This window comes from Desmodus rotundus, chromosome 3 (assembly GCF_022682495.2).
Source record: "Desmodus rotundus isolate HL8 chromosome 3, HLdesRot8A.1, whole genome shotgun sequence".
Classification (NCBI taxonomy): domain Eukaryota; kingdom Metazoa; phylum Chordata; class Mammalia; order Chiroptera; family Phyllostomidae; genus Desmodus; species Desmodus rotundus.
Genome location: NC_071389.1, coordinates 28,251,201 through 28,272,141, shown reverse-complemented (window position 1 = coordinate 28,272,141; position 20,941 = coordinate 28,251,201). Strand labels below are relative to the sequence as shown.

Genomic DNA, 20,941 nt, shown 5'->3' with positions numbered 1-20,941 from the left:
GATCTCACCTTTAACTGGAACATAAGCAATAGAAGAAAAAAGCAAACAAAATATAACCAGAGACATTGAAGTTAAGAACAATCTAACAATAGCCAGGGCGGGGGTGGGGGGTGGGGGCGGGGGTGGGGGGTGGGGGCGGGGATAGTGGGAAGAGGGTATTACAGGAACTACTATAAAGGACACATGGACAAAACCAAGGGGGAGGGTGGAGAGGGGGGAGGGAGGTGGGTTCACCTGGGGTGGGGTAGAGGGATGGGGAGAAAAGGCATACAACTGTAATTGCATAACAATAAAAAAAAAAAAAAAGAAGGATGTATAAGGTGTTTACTTTTTACAAAAATAGCTTTTCTTTATTAGTATTGATTTGTACATTAATAACAAAGGAAAGTAAACATGCACATTCAATCCTTGATTTATAGGTTAGCTAAATTTTTAAAAGGAAAAATATAAATCAAGATTCTTTTGTCTTTAATAGTTATATACTTATGTTTCTTCATCCCTTAGTTTGTCAGGCAGATCCTCATCCCAGTTCCCTTGGCTTCAGTCACTGCCAGGCTTGTAGTAAGAGAGACAAGGTAAAGGGCAAGAAAGACTAAGTTGACTGGGAATTGTGCTCCCTGTTCTTCTATGGTATTTGAAGATGATGCCTTTATGTGCGGGATTCTCTCATTATTACGAGTATTCTCGTCTGATAATCTCTGTCTTTTAATGGGCTTGCTTAGCACATTTACATTTAATGTAGTTAGTGTTGCAATTAGGTTTGAATCTATCATCTTACTACTTGTTTTCTGTTTGTCCCACGTGTTCTTGGTTTCTTTATTCTACTTTTCCTGCCTCTTTTTGGCTGTGTGGGGGCATTAACTGAGAACTTTTAATTACTCCCTTTATATTCTGTGTTATGTTTTGAGTTTTACCATTTTTTATTATTCCTTTGATATTCCAGAACAGGGACTAGTAAACCCTACATTTTTAAAAGGTTAAAAAAAAACCAAATAGAAATATGCTACATAGATTGTATATTGCTTGCAAAACTTGAAATATTTATTGGGTGACCACTTACAGAAAAGTGTGCTAACACCTGACCTAGAGACTAAAATATGCATCTTTGACTTATTATGGTCCCACCGATGTTACCATTTCCCAAACAATGCAAAAATTTTCAGTAGTTTAAGTCCATTTCCTCCTCCTCTTTGGGCTATTTTTGTCACTTATTCTACATCTATGTGTATATTTAAAGCTCCACATAATATTGTTATTTTAATTGCTTTAAACAAATAATGTTTTATCATATTTACCCAATACTTACTATTTCTGGTGTTCATTTTTTTTTTCAGTTGCATACTTCAGGGATCAGTTTTCTTCAGCCTAAAGAGGTTCTTTAATATTTCTTTTACTGAGTCTTTTGATTATTATCTGTTTTTTGTTTCATTTTGACAGCAAACCTTTTTTTCTTCAGAATGTATTCATTCTTTGAGTATAGTATCCTAGCATGGTAGTTTGTTTCCTGGTTTCCTTCCTTCCTTCCTTCCCTCCTTCCTTCCTTCCTCCCTTCTCTCTTCTTTTCTTCTTTTTTATTTTATATCTCCCTCTCTGTGTGTCTCTTCCTCTCTCTCTCTCTCTCTTTGATGTATCACCGGCCTCTGGTCCATGGAAACACATGACTTTGACTCTTCATGGAGTATGGTTTATTTACAAATAATAGTTGTTTCCTGGCTTGAGTCAGATATTTAATAACTGTGTGTTTAAACTTCCAGAGTACCCATCAAGCTATCAAGCTATCCAAGTGGTCTCACTGAAATACCTTTATTTATACACACACACACACACACACACACGTATAGTTTTTTCAGTTTCTTTGGATCAAGATTATGAGTTGGGTCCTCTGGATTAGGGCTCTCACAAGACTGCAGTGAAGGTACAGATCATGTAAGGCTTGACTGGGAAAGGACTGCTTCCGAGCACACTTGATTGTTGCTGAGATTCAGTACCTGGGAGGCTGTTGGACTGAGGGTCTCATTTCCTTCATGACTATTGTACAGAGCATCCATCAGTTCCTTCCATGGGGGCCGCCCCCTAGCACAGCACACCATGGGGCATTGTGCTCCCATGAGAGCGAGCAAGAGTAAGAGAGAGGTGGGGAACAATACAAAAGCAGTGTCTTTTGTAACTGGATATAGAAAGTAAATGCCCCTCACTTTTGGGGTATTGTGATTTTGAGAAGTGCAGTATTAGGTCCAGCCCAAACTCTAGGGAAGGGGATAACACAAGGGCGTGAAACCAGGACGCCGCACAGGGGCACTGGTTCATGCACAGATTTTCCCTTGTGATTTAGACTCTTGCTAATCAAGCAGTGGCCTGTGGGATTGCATCACCAGCACCATCCAAGTTGAGAAATGCAGTCTTGCCACCCTTCACCTATGGAGTCAGAATTTGCATTTGAAGAAATTCTACAGGTGATTCCTAGGTACTCTGGTTTGCAAACAATGATTTAGCCAATACTGCAACACTGTACCACCTTCTTAGCAGATCTGCAGTATAAACTCAAGCCTTTTTAATTTAAATACATTAAATATCGTGAGCACATGAAACATTTTATTCTTGTATTATTATTGATTAATTATTGTATTATTTATTTGGATTACAACTGTAAACATACTTTTGCCCACCGCTGTATTGTGTTTAAGTAATATATTTAAGTCATTCACTATTATAGAAGTGTTTTTAATTGGTTCCAATTTTCCCCTATCATAAGTAACACAATGAAAATTGTTGTATTACTTCCTACACTTCTGACATCTATTCCTTAAAATGTCCTAAAGCTGAAAGTATTAGGCCAAGTAGTTAAGGTTCTCGATACATAAAGCCAGATTCTCTTGCAAAAAAAAAGATCAATTTATACTCTCACCAGAAATGTGTGAAAGTCCATGTTTTATTGTCTTCTGGTCACCCCTGATTTCATTATTTAAAAACTAGCCAGTTTCAAAGGTAAAAAAGGATATCTCCATTGGTGTTTTACTTTTCATTTCTGTGGTTCCTACTGTGGTGGGATTTCCCATATGCTTACTGATAATTTGGACTTGTTTTGTGAACTGTTCCTATCTGCTCCCATTATTCTGGGATGTTTATGTTTTTCTTTCCAATTCATGAGAGCTCTTTCTATGTTAATGATATTATTCAAATGTCTGTAAGCATGATGAAATTATATACCCTGTTTCCTTAGCTGCTTTTTACTTTGGCTCCATTATTTATACAACACCTACCGACAGAGGGGTAGAACAGTGTCTTCGAGGACATTGTGCACCTGTAGCCATGGGCTCTCATGGAGGACCCAGGCCTTCATGTTAAATAGTTCTGGCCAGCACAGCGTACTATTTCTGTGCAAGGAGGTTTCATAGCCATGTGCATCAGCAAGGGGACTGGAAAGAAGAACCTGAGGGGGCTGCATGTTAGCTTATGGGAAATGTCCCAGAAAGTCTTGGAGATTGCTTTGTTGGATGCTGGAGAGCCTGCAACAGCCAGCAAAGTCAAATAAAAAGCCAGTAAATATGGAAATACAGTAATATGACCCTGCAGATTGGTGAGGCCTGGAAGAAAACTTTTTACATTTGTGAACGTTCTATGAGGAATAAGCACAGTGTCAGGAAAGGTCCCTCCAAGCTAAAGTTTGCATCTGGGGGTAACAACATGCCCACTCCCCTCTCTAATTTTCCTTACTCTTAAGTGGACAGAGTCCCTCCTCCTTGAGGTCACCCAAGACAGGCTGTAGTTTTCCAAAATGGATTTTACTTGAAACAAGAGGAAAAGGGAAATAAAAATGTAAATGAATGAAACAAGTGGTAATGAATAGTATTTTTTCCCTTTCTAAGATAATTTCAGTTGACCTCAGATGCTTTAACTGGCGCAGTTTGTAGCTGGGTAGATACAGGCTCATTTCCTCCTTCTCAAATCTCTTTCTCACGCTAAGTTTCCCTACTTTGAGGTCTTTGGATTTTTACTTCTTCCTCCCTCCCCCTTTTAAAATTTAATGTCTAGGACTCTACTCACTTCCACAGATCAGGAGAATCATAGCTGATTATTGGTTGATAGTTCATCCCTGAGCCATACATTTAAGAAATCAAAACAAATATTTGTTGAAAGATTACTACATGTCCATTTCTGTACTAAGCACATTTCACCTTTTATCTCATTTAAGCATTTCCACTTCCCTGTAAAGAAGAGGTACAAACTTTAGAGTAATTAAATGACTTCCAAAAATTCACATATCTAGTCATTGGTGAAACCAAGTGTCTCATCCTGGTCTGCGTGGCACTAAAGTCCAGGCTCTTGACCACTGTGCTCCATCTACTTAGTCACCTCCCTCTCACACTGCATCACCATAGACACAGCCAATGTCTGAGCACCCTGTGCCCTCCCCCTGGTTCAGGGTGATGTTAGCCTGGTGGAGTCCAGCTCTTCCAGGTCTCATGGGAGAGTGCTCATGGTGAGTGTGTGTCCTGCTTTGCTCCCTTGCCTTCAGCTTAAAGGGGCCCTGCCTCATCCCATCAACTTGAGGAAAGTCCTAGTTCCTCAGACTGTAGATGACAGGGTTGAGAAAGGCTGTGGCAGTATTATATGTAGAAAGGGCCATTTTCTTGCCACTGTTTGACCAGGAATCAGGGCCAGGGCTCATGTACCTAATGATGCAGGGGATGGCAAACACAGTGACCACAGTGATGTGAGAGGCACAGGGAGAGAAGGCCTTGATCTGCCCCTGAGCTGAGCGGATCTTCATGATGGCGGCCAAGATGTTGGCATAGACAATGACAACTAGGGAGAGTGGGACCACAATGACACTGAAGCCCACAATAAAGTCCATACAGTCACCGAGGGATGTGTCTGCACAGGCCAGCTTCAGGACAGCAAGAAACTCACAAAAGTAGTGGTCAATATCATTAGGGCCACAGTAGGGCAGTCACATGGCAAAGAAGGTATAACACAGACCATCACACACCATAGGCTGCACAGATGTCCACCATGAGGTCCCAAAGCCAGTGGCTCATTATGACGTTGTACTGGAGAGGGTGGCAGATGGCCATGTACCCATCCATGGACATGATGGAAAAAAGCCAGGACTCGGTGATCCCAGAGAGGAGGAAGATGTGCATCTGGGCCACATATCTAGCAAAAGAGATGGCCCTCTTCCTGCTGAGAATGTGCACGAGCATCTGGGGCATGTAGTGGTCGTGTAGCACACATCCGGCAGGGAGAGAATGCTGATGAAAAAGTACGTGGGCGTGTGGAGGCTCAAGTCCTGGTGGCTGAGGGTGATAAGGAGACTGTTGCTCACAAGGATCAACAGGTAAAAGCCTAGAAAGAAGGTGAAGAACAGAGGACTGCTGCTGGGGTCAGGGGCAAAGCCGAAGAGAATGAACTCTGTCATAGAGGACTGGTTGACTTCCTGCTCCTGATCTGCCTGTTTAGAGAGTTTGGGGGATACGGAATTTATTGAGTGTCTGTGCCAAGGGTGTGCAAGGAATTTCCACACTCATCGTCTCATTTACATTTCCTAACAGGAAGTTTGGATCAGCAGATGACCTCACAAGATATGTCCCCATAGTAGTTTGAGTGGTACTAGGGCTTGGTTCAGGATTTCATTGAGGGTCACAGTGATAAAAATGGGGAAGATCAAGTCAGCGAAGTGCTTTATGCTGTGAGCCATTCTGGCCTGTGGCTGTCTCTGACTCCTTTTACTGGCTGAGCCTTGATTTTCTCTCTATTATTCACCCCATTTCTATTTTCTCTTGGGACTACAAAGGTTGCTAAGACTTGGTTTAAGAAGAGGACCAGGGTTATTATTTGGGTTAGAGTTAATATTTATGATTTAATTTTTTCTGGTATTTGAGGCTTCATTGGTATTCATTAATTATGTCATTCATTCAACACATTTTTATCAAAATGCTCACTACTTATATTGTAAATCAGGAACAAGGAAGGGTTATAAACAATCTGGGTAAAAAAAGTGAGTTTACACTATCTGCTAAGAAAAATTGTAAACATGTCAAAGAGTTAAATACACACAAAAAAATAAAGCTATAGAATATCCTATGAGAAAATATATGGGTAAATGCTTACTTTAGGGTGGGACAGAAAATGGCTTTTTAAACATCACCTGAATGTTTCTGAGTAAGTCCTTCAGCTTCATGGTGATGAAATCCTTTCCCTTTAATGTGCAAATAAAGAACTTGGTTCCTCGTTGATTGGCTATAAGAAGTCCAATACTTTCTCCACTATTTTGCAAGGTTCTTTGTGCATCCCTGCCAGGTCACCTTGCTCTAAAACCCCTGCTCTCATTGAGTCCTTGACTGCCGTCCTCCTGCTGCCTTGCCTCATGTGGGCGCTGGCCTCCTCCATGGCTCAGCTCTCTTCTCTCCCTCCTTTATGCCCAAACCTCACCCACCCAAGGTTCACCGTTGTAGGACTTATCCTGAAGGGGTGATGACTTACTGTGCAGCACAGAACAGGAACCATTTACAAGTGAATATTTAATTGTGTCAAGTTCCTACATCATCTCTGCAACAGTTTTCCCCTGGCATTTCCCTCTCTAGTTGGCGACAGCTGATCTGTTTGATTGTGCAGAGAACATTGGCTCAGCTTCCTTGTGTCCACATCATGCCCAAGCTGCTCACATTCCCCCACGTGAATGCCAACATCTTTTCCTGCCACAGGAGCAGAAAAACAAAGGAAGAAACAGCAGAGAAATAGATGAAGTTTTTGGCCATGTAACCAAATGAAAATATTTTCTAAGTTAATAAAACTAATGTTTGTGATTTACATGGAAGACAAGGATTAATGTCATTACTACACAAAGATCTCTTCTAAAACATAAAGAAAACTCTGACAACAGAGAGTGAGATATGAATAACGCATTCACCAAAGAGGAGATTCAAGTGGTCAAGAACCCAAAAAGGATTAATCTTTATAATAGTCAATGATAGCAATTTAATAGGGGAGTGGGGGGGGGAAGGTACAGAGAATAAGTAGCATAGATGATAGGTGGAAAATAGACAGGGGGAGGGTAAGAATAGTGTAAGAAATGTAGAAGCCAAAAAACTTATAAGTATGACCCATGGACATGAACTATAGGGGGAGAATGTGGGAGGGAGAGGGTGGGCAGGATGGAGTGGAGTGAGGGGGGGGAACTGGGACAACTGTAATAGCATAATCAATAAATATATTTAAAAAAAGATTTTCATGAAAAAAAGATAGCAAGTTAAATCATCAATAAAATAATAGCTTTTATACGTATACAATTGGAAAAAGTTCTTTTAAAATGATAATGCCAACCATTGGCCAGTTTATAGTAAATGAGGAATTCTCATATCTTGCTGTGAGAAATAAATTGCTATAATCTTTCTTTAGGAAAATTTGATGTTATGGAATTTCACTTTTAAGAGTTTTGCATAGGAAAAAAATCAGAGATGTGGAAAGAGATTTCATAAAGGATGTTCATTGCAATATGGATGTCCTATCTTAGGAGACTAGTTAAATTAATTATGATATATTGATATGATTGAACACCTTGTAGCTCTTCCAATCACATTTTGGAGACTATTGCACAGTGTGGGGAGATGTGCCAATGGATTGCTATGTTAAAAAGGAGGACATGAAACTCTTCTAATAGTATGAAAATGTATGTGCATAGACAAAAAATTGGAAAGAAATATACCAAAATTTTAACAGTGGTCATTTCTGGTCATTAGATTTATAGTGATATTTGTTTCCTTGTATTATCTGAATTTACCTAATTTCCCACAATAAACATGAATTACTTTTATAATGAGGAAGAAAGATCCAAAAGATACTTTGAAGATGGAATATACAGCTTTGGCTTCTTGGGCTAGAGCTGACACAGGAAAATCTGAGATGGAGGAGGATGCAGTGGACCTGGGGAGGCCAGGGGAGACCAGAAGAGAAGCTGCTATTGTCCAGGTTCATCTCCTCCACTGAGCTGCACCTGGGCATCAGCTTCCGTGGTCTAATGCAAACGTGTTTACTGGTTAAGGCAGTGTTTGGGATAGGAGGGTACCTGAGAGTGAATGCCTAACTTCTCACTAGTGTGTGTGAGGAGCTAGGTAGGAGACCAAACAGTAATCCAGATTAGAATGACTCACTCACTCCAGGGTGGGACCAGGGCAGCCCCCAGAGGGGGAGTGTGGTCATAAAGACAAAAGAGAGGAAAGAGAACCCAACTTCTAGATTCCAGAGGCCAGTAGACCTCTGAGGCTGGCAAACCAAGGCCATGGTAGCCTGAGGTGGCATGCGAGGCAGAGGGCCCTGAATTTGGAGTCAAGTCCACCTGAGCTCCAGGAGCAGCATTGCCCCTCTTGTTGTGTAAGCTGCACAAATGACGTCACCTCTCTGAAGTTCAGTGCTTCTTCTGGACATGGGGCTCTTCAGGGTGGTTGGGAAGTTGGGTTAGGTCATTTCGAGTTTATGCCAGAGAACAAAGTGGGCGGTGAATAAATGCCAAAAGCCATGCAGGGCATCCTCTGCCTGAGCCAGCACAGGTGGGAACATAAGATGCAGACACTTCTCTGCCTCCTAAACCCCTACAAGGACCCAAAGAATACTGGAGCTGGTGAGAGGAGGAAGCAAATCTCTGGCAGAGAAGGGCCCTGGCCTGCTCTGAGGGCCCTGGCTGCTCCCTGCTGGCTCTGGCCCAACAATGGGCACCTGGGCTCCCTCACAAGGGACCCTGCCCAGATGGACACAAGACCAGAGTGAAGTTGCCCACGACTCCCAGTTTACATCCCTGCCTGCCACCAGCTAGGGCAGAAAGGTCAGTTATTAACAAGAAGAGATCGGAATTCCTAACGTCCATATGAGGCCTTCACTTTCTGGCCATCCCCTAAGCATCCTGTAAGAGCCGGGCTCTCATGCTCACTGGAGCACTGGCTTGCTGCATGACCTTGGGAAAGCTACCTACCCTGCTAGGCCACTGTGATCTCAGCTGTAAGAGGGGGGTGGGGAATAACCTGGAACTGCTCCTCCAGGATAGACATCCACCCTATTTATTTACACCTAGATTTGGAGGCAAAGGGGCCAGGAGCAGGGCTGCAGAGACAGAGCAGAGGGCCCCTAGGCCCACCCTTCTCCAGGTGCCCAGGGGAGACTGTGGCTAAAGGTCCTCCAAGGAGGGCCTCCAAGGCTGAAATGGGGGTGGAGGCATGTGCGACCCAGGCACGCCATCCTCTAGGCTATCTGGAGAACAGAACTGGAAGCGCTGGACTGCATGGGTTTTGGGAACAGAACTTGGAGTCTCATAATTTCAGAGTTATACATTGTCAGGTTTTTAAAAGTCCTTGAACCTTTCTGTCAAAGACAGACTTCTGAAGGACCTCAGAACCATTTGGCTCACCCTCGCCTCACCCAGACATGTGGCTCCCTCTGTTCCTCAAACTAGTTGAAGCCTCCTTGAAACTTGCTTTGATAACCATTAGTACAAGTCTCTCATCTTATCAAAGCCCAGAGAGGGGAGGCGACTGGCCTAAGGTCACACAGCAAGAGTGTCTGAAGTAGGGTGAACTCTCAAGTGACTTGACCCCCTAGTCCAGGATCTTGCACCAGCTAGTGAAGCACACACCAATCCACAGTGTCTGTGCCTTTGTGGCTGAGACGAAACAAATGCGCATACAGACTACCGACTCCTGTGGAGGGAAAGGGATGTCCAGCCACTCTCTCAAGGGGAGAGCACCCCCACCCTCACCCTTCCCTTGACAGGCTTTTATTAGGTTCAATTTGCATAGGAATACAGGGCTTATAGGTAAAACTCATCAATCATTGTGAGGCAGAAATGCTCAAATAATAGATAACATTCAAAGAACTATGAGGGCTTATTTAGAGTCAGGGTCAGATACCTAAGGGTCCATAAAAATTTGGGGAACAAACTCATTTCATGCTTGGACCCTTATCGTTTAAATTAAGGGTATTAGCAAAGTAGGTTTCATAGGAGGATTTCACGCATTCTTTCCCACTTCCAGCATTCTGTCATGCTTAAGTCAAGGAGGGGAAGTAAGGCAGCCAGGAGATGGACTTGTCACCAGCAGGACTCCAGCCAGACACTTCTGCAGTGAGGACTTTGGAGGAAGGAAAGTAAATGCAGATGGAAGGTCTGAAAGGCAAGGAAAGCCATATGGACCTGGGCAAGTGCAAATGAGCATTGTCCCTGCAAATCCATATGGATAATGTCTCATGGGGTTGAATGATATAAGTTAAAATACTAACAATGATAACATGGATATCGGGAGTGGGATAAATGGAAAAATATTCTAAAGTTCTTATGGATTATCTTAGAGGCCCTTCTCCACTTTCTCCATCTCAAACACCAATTCCTCTTTCAGGAGCCACCTCAAATATTGCCTCCTCTGTGAACTCTTCCCCACATCCCTCAGAGGAAAGAATGAATCAGGAGGACCCTCCTCCAGGTTGGTTCATAGTTGCGTGTGTACCTTGCCCCGCCCACTAGCCACAACTACATCCATCTCCATCCCTCCCTGGGGCTCCCTCTGTGGCATCCAGCTTCCAAAGGATGCTCAGGCCACACCCTTGTGAAGGCCTCGGTTGGGGTAGGGGTGTGGAAGACTCAGCAGGGGGTGCAATGCCAATAGGGGAGGGGGTTCCTGGGGCTTCCATCGGGCCCTGAGGGCAGGTTTTTTTCTCATCTGCTTTTCCTTCTCCAGGAAAAAAAAATGAAGCACCTGGGAGGTCTAGGGTGTTGATGGCCATGAAATTGTCCACTCCCCTTGCCAGGTGGCATGCCCAGGGCTGTTTCAATAGTTAGAAATTCTAGGCAAAATATTTATGGTCCTTGAGACTTCATAGTCTACAGATGTCTTCGAGACCTGAAAGAAAAGGCTGTAGGCTCAAAAACAGAGATTCCACAAGTTAAAAATTAGCACATGTTTAAATGACTATTAATATAACATTTTATCAGTTAGTCAATGGCAACTCATTTAACTGATACATAACATATATAATTCTACAACCTGCTATATAGTTATATAGTGATAGATTAATTATATTGAATGTGGGATGTGGGGACATTTTAATATGTATTTTTTAAAGCACGATGCCCATGGTGGCCTTTAATTGCCCAGTGGCATCTCAGGTGTCAGCCCTTGAGGGTGTGTTCTGTCTGGCATTTCAGATTCCTTGGTGAGAAGCTTTTCTCAAGCAGGAGAGAAGGGGCCAGGCTCCTGCTGTGTCACAGCACCCCCGAAGAAGTGTAGCTCTGAGGACTTGAGAGTTAACAGGAAGAACTTGCATTCTGTGATTCTGAGACAGTGAGGTGGCAGCAGAAACTTTGGAGTCCCTTCTTTTGATGTTTCTAGACAAAGGGTAGGGAGGAGTTCAGCCTCGCCTGGAGGGCAGAAGAGACTTCAGGCTCCACCCTTTTTGAGAAGGCACTACAGCTGCCCCAGAGGGACTAGAGTTACACTTGGAACTTGGCCCAGTGTGTCCCTGCAAGACCCAGGCTGGGGCTTGGCCAAGAAGTAGAGAGCCAGAGTGGGCAGAGGCCTCTGAGAGCTGAGCCCAGGAGCCTGGCTTCTGATACAGGAGGACTCCTCAGCCTGGGCCACCCCATCTAATACTAGCCTCTTTCTGGGTACAGAAGGGTGTCAGGAAGTCGGAGCCAGAGTTCTGGAGCCTCACTGTACCCTGCACTCCCTGGATAAAGTCCCCTCCCTCTCCTTTTTACTAGCCACCTCTGTGGCCACAGGAGGGCTTTGAACTTTCTCTGTGATGACTGATCTCTCTCCAGCTCCTGTCCTCCTCTCCTGACCCTCACCTAGCAGGGAGTCCCCTGCAGCACTCACTGGGCCACAGAGGCCTCCTTCTCCTTTCGGTGGGAGCTCAGGACTTGGCAGGGTCCAGTGCAGCTAAGTCTGACAGAGGTGCCCTCTGAGACCCTCAGAGCTGGAGGCCTTTGCCTGCCCCACAGGGAACCTCCTACCTCGAAGGCCTCTTCACAGCTCTGGAGGGATGTTCCTTTTCCAGCCTTCCCTTGGTCGAGCCTGGAACCCGTTCTCCTTGGCTGCCCAGACTGAGAATTCAGGGACTCTAGGTCTGAGATCTACCTCCCTTCTCAAGAGCCAAGACCCAAGTTCAACAACTAGGCTCTGTAGGCAACAAGGGCTCACACGGGTGGTAGAATCATCTCCTAACCCTTCAGCTCTGACCTCGTTCCTCCCCTGCTACAGAACCTTCATTGGTTCCTGTCTGCAGAGTTCAGTTGCAGCTTTTCTGTCCTGCCACCAAAGTCCCCTGAGCTGACTCTGCCCACGTCTCCAGCCTCCTCTCCCATCTGGCACCTGCACTCTCCTGCAGCCTGCACCACCTGTATGTCCCCAGACACCCCTGACTTCACTGGCCAGGATGCCCTGCCACAGCCTGCTGTCTGGAAGACTCCTGCTCTCCCACCCTGCACAGCTCCTCCCTGGCACACCCATGCCACCAGTCAGAGCCCCCTTCATGAGAGCCCTCTGGGATTGCTCCTCTGTTCCTCTCTGTCTGTGCTATGGTTTCTCTAACCTCCTGTTTGATTCTACAAATGCTCAAAGGTGCCAATGGTGTATCAATATCACTAACACTGGAGACAAAAGGATGAACAAAACTTGGTCCTGCCCCTTCCCCTGCCCATGCTGGGGGAGGACTGGGAGGGATGGAGATGGATGTAGTTGTGGCTAGTGGGCGGGGCAGGGGACACACGCAACTAGGAAGCAACCTGGAGGAGGGTCCCCCTGATTCATTCTTTCCTCTGAGGGATGTGGGGAAGAGTTCACAGAGGAGGCAATATTTGAGGTGGTTCCTGAAAGAGGAATTGGTGTTTGAAATGGAGAAAGTGGAGAAGGGCCTCTAAGATAATCCATAAGAACTTTAGAATATTTTTCCATTTATCCCACTCCCGATATCCATGTTATCATTGTTAGTATTTTAACTTGTATCATTCAACCCCATGAGACATTATCCATATGGATTTGCAGAGATAGTGCTCATTTGCACTTGCCCAGGTCCGTATGGCTTTCCTTGCCTTTCAGACCTTCCATCTGAATTTACTTTCTTTTCTCTAAAGTCCTCACTTCAGAAGTGTCTTGGCCAGAGTCCTGATGGTGACAAGTTTTCATAATTTTCTTTTCTGTAAATGTCTTGATTTATCTTCATTCTTTATTGATATTTTGCTGAGTACAAAATTACATGTAGGACCACCTCCCTGGGACATAGTCCACAGGGCACCTCATGTGAGTTGACCTGCTTCTGGAGGAAAGAGCCAGACTTCTCAGAGGTCAGTCTGTTCTACAACTGGGACCCCAGGACCTGCTGTATGTTCTGCAAAGACAGTTTGCAGCAAGCTCCCCAAAGGATGGCTTCATTTCCGTTTTGGGGTCTGATGATGCCATCCCTTTTCACATTGTGTTGCCGAGGCACACAGGTAATGGGTCTAGCAGCTTGACACGTGGTAATGGAACCAACACCAAAACTGAGATCCCCTTGATCATGAACTCCATAAAATCCTCTTACAACCATCTCAGTGTGGACACCTGGACGTGCACCTCATGGGTGCTTCAGTGAGAAGGTGCAGTTGTCACAAAAACTTACACATCAAGTTCTTAGTGAATTTGACAGACAAGATGATGACATTCACCTAGTGACATTATGTGTGACAGAATTAAATGACTGTGAGGAATGAACACCACTTTCAATAATTTATGGCATTGCCGTCAACATGAAAACTGCAGAGGTTCACAGAGCCTCCTTCCAAGATCTTGGTCCAGGAGAAGGGCTGCACCCTGTGTGAGTGTTAACAGGAGGACCAGTGATTAGTATTCACGCTGCAAAAGCAGGACCAATTCGTGTAAGACTGTACCCCCGGATGCCACTTCTGATAAGGGAACTCAGGAGTTAAAGATTTTAGCTGCAGTTATCATTGACAAGCGTAAGTGATGAATGCATGTGGAAAGCTGTTGTTCCAGGAACTCAAATACATGACCTCCATGAGTCCAGGAGGACGGCAAGCAATTCAGCCTTTGTGCCCCAGGGGGTCTGTGAGTGGGTCAGGATGTCGGCTGATCATTGTGTTCCAGGGAGGAACGTGGTGATGCAGACAAAGAATTGTTGATCCGCAGATAAAGAAATACTAGGAAAATTGCTGTCAGGCTGCAACTCTGAACTGATTAACTTTTTTCCAGCCCCCTTACCTACGCTTTTCTTCTCCTTATAAAAAGGTCAGCTTGAGATGAAATGTTAAGAGGGTTTTCAGGGTACATAACCTACGGCCTTCTCAGATCTCTGGCATCTGAATAAAGTGCCCATAAAAATTCAATCCTTGCCCTGATCAGTATGGCTTAGTTGGTTGATCCTTGTCCTTCCAAGCAAAAGGTTTGATTTTTGATCAGTACACATGCCTGGGTTGTGGGTTTGGTCCCCAGTAGGGGTGTATTTGAGAGGCAACCAATTGATGTTTCTCTTTCTCATTGATGTTTCTCTCCCTCTCTTTCCCCCTCCCTTCCCCTCTTGCTGAGACTCCCCCCCACCCAACTTTGTTGAACATATTAGATGTACCTTGATTTTTTAATACTGATCTCCAACAAAAAACACACTATTTCCTGGAAATAAAGCTCTGCTCAAAGATGGAAGAAGAAGAAGAAGAAGAAGAAGAAGAAGAAGAAGAAGAAGAAGAAGAAGAAGAAGAAGAAGAAGAAGAAGAAGAAGAAGAAGAAGAAGGGAAGGGGAAGGGGAAGGGGAAGGGGAAGGGGAAGGGGAAGGGGAAGGAGAAGGAGAAAAGGAGAAGGAGAAGGAGAAAAGGAGAAGGAGAAGGAGAAAAGGAGAAGGAGAAGGAGAAGGAGAAGAGGAGGAGGAAGATGGGGAGAGTGGGAGGGGTAGAGGATGGGGAGGAGAAGAAGCTGGCTTATGGAGAAAGATCTTTTCTCCAGGAAGCTAAAAATAGGAATTACCAAAGAAATCAACTTTTTGGCATAACAGAGACCATTGGTGGGGTTGGACAGAATATGAATTTGAAATCTACATCCATTGAGTCATAGTGTCTTTCAAATGACTTTCAAAATAATCTTATTTTGGCAAAAAAAAAAAATCATGCGTGTCAGTTGTTTTCTTTTAGCACATTTCTGTTGTTGCTTTTCAGAAGAATGCTGATTGTCATTAGCTCTTTCAAGAAAATCTGTCCTTTGGTCCCTCCTTTGGCTACATTTAGAATAGTCTCTTTAACTACACTGTTGTGAAGATTCTCTACGGGGCATCCACCTGTGGATTTCTTTTTTATTCATCCTGTTTTGTTTTGTGATTAGGAATCATCTTTGAAGATTATCTAAGGTCACAAGGGTGGGTATTGTCCAAAAAACACCATATAAAACTTGCAAAAAGGTGAAAGAGATTTCTTGGTGCCCTCTTGGTATTGTCTAGAGATACTCTGAGGATTATCTGAGTGTATAGGGGTGTACTCCTTCAAACGACCTTCCACGGACTAGGATATTTCAAAACTCTGGAGGCATAGCTGTGAAGTTATAGAAAACTGACAGTTATGCAAATGACTCCTGTCCACAGTAATGCACATGATTCATATTCATAACAATGCAGATGTTCAGTGGAAAACATCAATTTCTGTGAGTCAAGTTCTTCCTTGAACCAATCCTAACATCTTACTGGTTCCTTCTTGAATTAATGAGCTCAGTGAAAGTTTTGTCATATGTTCACTTAGGAAAAAGTGTAAACAGAAAATTCATTAATTCATTAAGAATTCCATTTATTAAGTTATCATTCTAGTCTGTTCGTCAGAAGACAGTGGAAAGAATATTCTTCAGCAGTAAAACCAAATCAGCATAAATACATGTCAAAACCTATTGTGGAGTATTAAATCAAGTTACAGAAGAATACTTACTGAATAATTCAACTTTAAAAATCATGAAAACAAAAAATAAATTATTTAAGAATTACATGTCTTCAAAAATATTAATTAAAGCAATGAAAAATTTTAAAACCTGAAATATAGACAGTATAATGTTGACAGTACTTATATTTGTGTCTAAGGTAATGGATGATTTTCACTTTCTTCTTTTGTTTGCCTCTGACTTTTGCAATAAAGAAAACTAATAGTAAACTAAAAGAAGATATAACATATTCAATGCATGTAACAGACAAAGAATTGATACCCAAAATATATATAACAGAAATATGTTTAACAATTTATATATATAAATATAAAAAAATATAACAATTTCCAGTTGATAAATGGAAATCAAGAAAAGACAAACAATATCTAATATTATTGAGCACATCATTTGTTACTCTCCATGATAAATGCTGTACATTATTACCTTATTTAATCTTTCCGACAACTCTCTGCAGTGTACACTATGTTCTCTCCATTACCAGATGAGGAAACTGAAACACAGAGCAGTGATGTAACTTGCCCATCGCCACTGAGTTAGTAAAGGGAAGGTAGGGCTGGGATTAAAGCACAAAAGTCCGTCTAAGGATGATAAATAGTGATGGATGGACACTTGACTTGGGGTGGTGAACACACAATACAGTGTACAGGTGATGTATGATAGACTTGTACACCTGAAACCTGTATAATTTTGTTACCCAGTGTCACCCCCAATAAATTCATTAAAAAAAAAGAACACAGGAGTCTGACTTCAGAACCGACCACACTCACTTCACAATACTACCAACAATCTCATGAAAAGATGTGAATTTTACTAGCAAGTAGGGAATCATAAATGAATCAAAAAGCCATGTTCCACTTTCCATCTGTGCAATACATAAGAACGTCAAGATGTTTCAGACACATGAAAAACATCAAGTGTTGATGGGAATGAAAGGTGTAGATGGGTATATCTACTACTTGGAAGAACAATTTAGGAGTGTGTGGTAAACTTAAATACTTTGATGCTATAATATGCAACATAAACCCTGGAAAAATACTTCTATAGAGAGAAATGTCCAAAGACATTATTGCAGAATCATTAAAAGTGAAGAATGGGAAGAAACGAATGTTCAATAGCAGATAAATGAAATGTGTATTCCAACGCTTGTCAAAGGGAACATGCTAGGCCTATACTTATCAAGTAGGTAGATGTCAGAAACGTGATGTTGACATCATGTTAGCATTAAAAATTGAATTTACACAAGATCAATTCTATATAATGTTCATTCATATGATTGTGTGTACCAAAAGCTGAAAAATACACTGAATAAACTTCAGTTTAATCATAGTGATGGATTCAGAGGGCTTGAGAATATTCAAAGAACATTTCAATTTTCTCGGTAATGATTTAATCCTTTAAAAAAAGACGAAGCATAGCAAAACACTTGTATTAATAAGTGCTCATTTTGGATGTGGAAAAATGGAGTCTTTGTTATATTATCTTCCATAATCTCTAGGTGTCTGTCTCTTCTGTGGGGAGAGAGATGTATGCACTCTATGTATATAATGATACATAGATATACATATAAACACATATATTGTTATTCAGAAATATATATTTATTTTCTCAAAATCAAAGTGAGATTTAAAATGTAAAACCAGGACAAAGACACTTTCACAAGTTGAGTCCTGACCAGATTAATTATTAGCTCTATTGTTATACAGCTATGTCTAAAATAATCGTAGCTTAGATTTTAGAGCATCTAATGCAAAGGACGATGTTAAATATTATTTGTAAGTGCACGGCTCTCTCTCTGCACAATCTACCTACTCTTTATGTCATTTCCATCCCTAAGTCCCTTACACTGTGGAAGAGCACGTGTACATGTTAAACATTTGGCTGTGATGACATTGCACTGATGTCAATTTTACAAAAGTGAGGAAAGAATCCAGGAAAAGCAATAAAGCAATGACCTTGAGCCATAAGGCAGGATATAGTCTTTGCAGAAAAACTCCTTTGCTTTCAATACTTAACTGAGTCATTGGGTGGTAGCAGCTGAAAATTTCCCTACCCATGGGGAGACCTTCATTTTTAGGGTGCCACAACCTCTCTCAGTGGCTCACAACCCCAAGAAGGCGCAAGTTGATGCAAACTGATGTATTTTTATGAAGCCACATGAGACCCATCAAGTCTGCTCATGACTCAGGACAACTCTGAAACATCCTGGGTCATTGTGCTGTCCCTCTGCCAGCAAATACCTTCAGAAAGGCCCCCTTTACATCCTTATTCCGGAGGCTGTAGATGATGGGGTTGAGGAAGGCAGAGACAACATTGTAGAACAGGGCCAACTCCTTGTCCCGCTCTGGGTTGTACCAGGAGCCAGGCCTCATGTACATGATGATGGCTGGCCCATAGAACATGGTGACCACAGTGACATGGGAAATACACGTAGAGAAGGCCTTGAGCTTCCCTTGGGATGAGCGGATCCTCAAGATGGAGGCAAAGATTCGGACATAAGAGGCCAGGATGAGGGAGAGTGGCACCAAAAGCAGGATGAAACCCAAGATGAAATCCAACTGGTCGTTGAAGGAGGTGTCTGCACAGGCCAACTTCAGGACAGCAGGGACCTCACAGAAGAAGTGGTTTATCTTGTAGGGACCACAATATGGCAGACCCATGGTGAAGACAGTGTAGATAAGAGCCCCAGCTATGCCAATGGATCCACAGACTATGACCATCTTGACACAAATGACCCGGCCCATGAGTTGGGTATAGTGGAGGGGAAAGCAAATGGCCACATACCTGTCATAGGCCATAATGGCATAGAGGACACACTCAGCAATGCCCAGGACCAAGAAGATGAACATCTGGGCTACACAAGCTCCCCAGGAGATCGTTGTTCTTGGACACATCATATTAACCAACATCTGGGGCACGGTGGTGGTGACATAGCTCATGTCCACCAAGGAGAGGATACTGAGAAAGAAGTACATGGGTGTGTGGAGGTGTGAATCCAGGTAGATCAGGGTGATGATGAGTACATTACCCAGAAGAGTGATGAGGTAGAGGAGGAGGAAGAAAGTGAACAGGGCCATTCTGACCTGTGCCTTACTGGAGAAGCCAAGGAGAATGAACTCAGACACAGAGCTGTGGTTCTTTTTGCCAAGGCTCTGCATGGTGACTGCTTACTAAAGACAAACAGGACTTCCTTGTTCTGTCCTTGGCCTTGTGGTAGGGAGGACAGAATTGACAGAAGTTGAGTCCCACACACAGCACCTTGCACAGAAAGTTGCTCAGATGGGGACAAAATTTTGTTGAGTTGGGTGAAAATGGAAAGGAAGCTAGGGCAGCACTGGCGCTGGGAAATGAGTCAGAAGATCTGGAGTCACACCTGTAATAGAATATAGGCTGTCTGACGGCCCACAGGCCCTTCTCTGGACACCACCCTCAGCCACAGAAAGCAAGGCATCTGTAAGTCCTCTTTGTAGCAGGGCACCCAGCCAACCCCTGGCACCTGTCAAATTCTACCAAGGGTGTACACTTATCCCAAACTGGAAGACAAGTCTTCGCTGAGGATTTAAAATGATGACACTGTAAGCCTGTGTCAGTGGGCTTTGGGCGCCGGAGATACTGTCAAGCCAGAGCTGCTGTGGGGGTCACACAAAATCCCAGGGGAGCTCAAGCTGTAGAGAAGAACAGGGAGACATTGCACTGATGAAGGAAGAGCAGACATGCTGAGAAGCAGAGAAGAGACCTCACAGCCCTGAGCAGCAGAGAGGGTGACTGCTTCCCAAAATGCTACGGGAGCTCTTCCTGAATGTCCCACAGTTGTCCCTTACCCAGCTATGCGACCTTGGGCAAGTCCCTTCACCTCCATTGGCCTCAGTCTCCCCATCTGTTGGATTGAGGTGAAACATGTACAGCACAGAGCAATGGCAAGGAGCATATGAGATACTGTATGACAACACATTTTGCAGATGTGTGTGTGTGTATATATGAACACTAGACAAGTAAACGGGGTTAGTGTAAGTGGAACACGTCTGGAAATCAGAAGAGCAGGGGGCTGCTTCTGACCCAGCCCGGATTTTGCTGTGTGATCTTGGGTAACTTTGTAGGTAACCCTCTGTGAACTTTGAAGCCCCATTTCAAAGTGAAGCTGAGGGACTTGAAGCTATGGTCATTCCAAAGGACCATTCCGGCCCTGCTATTCCTTGATACCAGGGATACCAGGCGGGCACCTATAATTGCACCACTTGCCATGAGCTCCATGGGGAGCTGAGTTGTGTGCTGAACAAGAGTGTGTTGGTGCGAGATTCCTTTTCGAACTGGAGACATGAGACCATAGGAAAGCACAGGAAAGTACAGAGAGTACAGATTCAGGTGTCAACACACCTGAATCTTGCAGCCTTTTTACCTAATCTCCAGTCACTGCTGGGCAGAGTCCAGTGTTTGCCATCTGTAACACCTCCTCCACAGTGGAAAGTGCATGAGAAGTACGTGGTTTATCAAAAGTCCTCAATAAATGGTAGCAATTTGAGTAATAGGAAGATGAGTGGAAGGAAGAGTGGAGGGAGGGGAGAGGAGCCATTGTGGCATTTTCTGAGGTTTCAGAGGACAAGGGTGAAGACATGACTTTGGGAACTGATTGCAGCAGGATGATGGTGAAGGTCGGGAGGATGGAAAAGTTGCCTGAGTCTGTATGGGCAAAGGAGGGTGGTGTGATATTTTTGTGCTGAGCTTCAGAGAACATCAATAATTGGATGAAGGAGAAACATGTCCCAGATCAGAAGTGCTTGTGAAGGGAGAGGAGAACTAGGGATGCTCAGAGTTTTAGACGTTGATAGGAGAGACTCTGAAGAACTAAGTGCTGCTCAGCGATGCAAGTGGCCAACTCTGAAACCAGGACGATAAGGGCTGCTCACACCTTCCCATCCACCAGTTCACACCCCCACCCTGGACTTTTTCAGTGGCTTCCCTCCCTGGCGCACCCACCAGCAGGTACCATTTCATCTCTCATG

General features: G+C 43.6%; 1 protein-coding gene and 2 pseudogenes across 1 annotated transcript; 1 reads left to right on the top strand and 2 right to left on the bottom strand.

Moving 5' to 3' along the window:
• Positions 1-4,558: 4,558 nt before the first annotated feature.
• On the bottom strand, positions 4,559-5,698 carry LOC112314529 (olfactory receptor 2D2-like; annotated as a pseudogene).
• A 5,409-nt stretch (positions 5,699-11,107) lies between these two features.
• Positions 11,108-13,942, top strand: LOC128780360 (protein N-terminal asparagine amidohydrolase pseudogene; annotated as a pseudogene).
• Positions 13,943-16,325: 2,383 nt separating this feature from the next.
• LOC128780468 (olfactory receptor 2G3) lies at positions 16,326-19,593 on the bottom strand. Its single transcript, XM_053920642.2, has one exon. It carries the CDS (start codon positions 19,097-19,099, stop codon positions 18,152-18,154), a length of 948 nt encoding a protein of 315 aa, XP_053776617.1. The 5' UTR covers positions 19,100-19,593; the 3' UTR covers positions 16,326-18,151.
• Between the last annotated feature and the right edge of the window lie 1,348 nt (positions 19,594-20,941).

Bases quoted from the DNA above. Each gene is read 5' to 3' on its own strand.
- LOC128780468 (XM_053920642.2), bottom strand. From the start codon at position 19,099: ATGCAGAGCCTTGGCAAAAAGAACCACAGCTCTGTGTCTGAGTTCATT.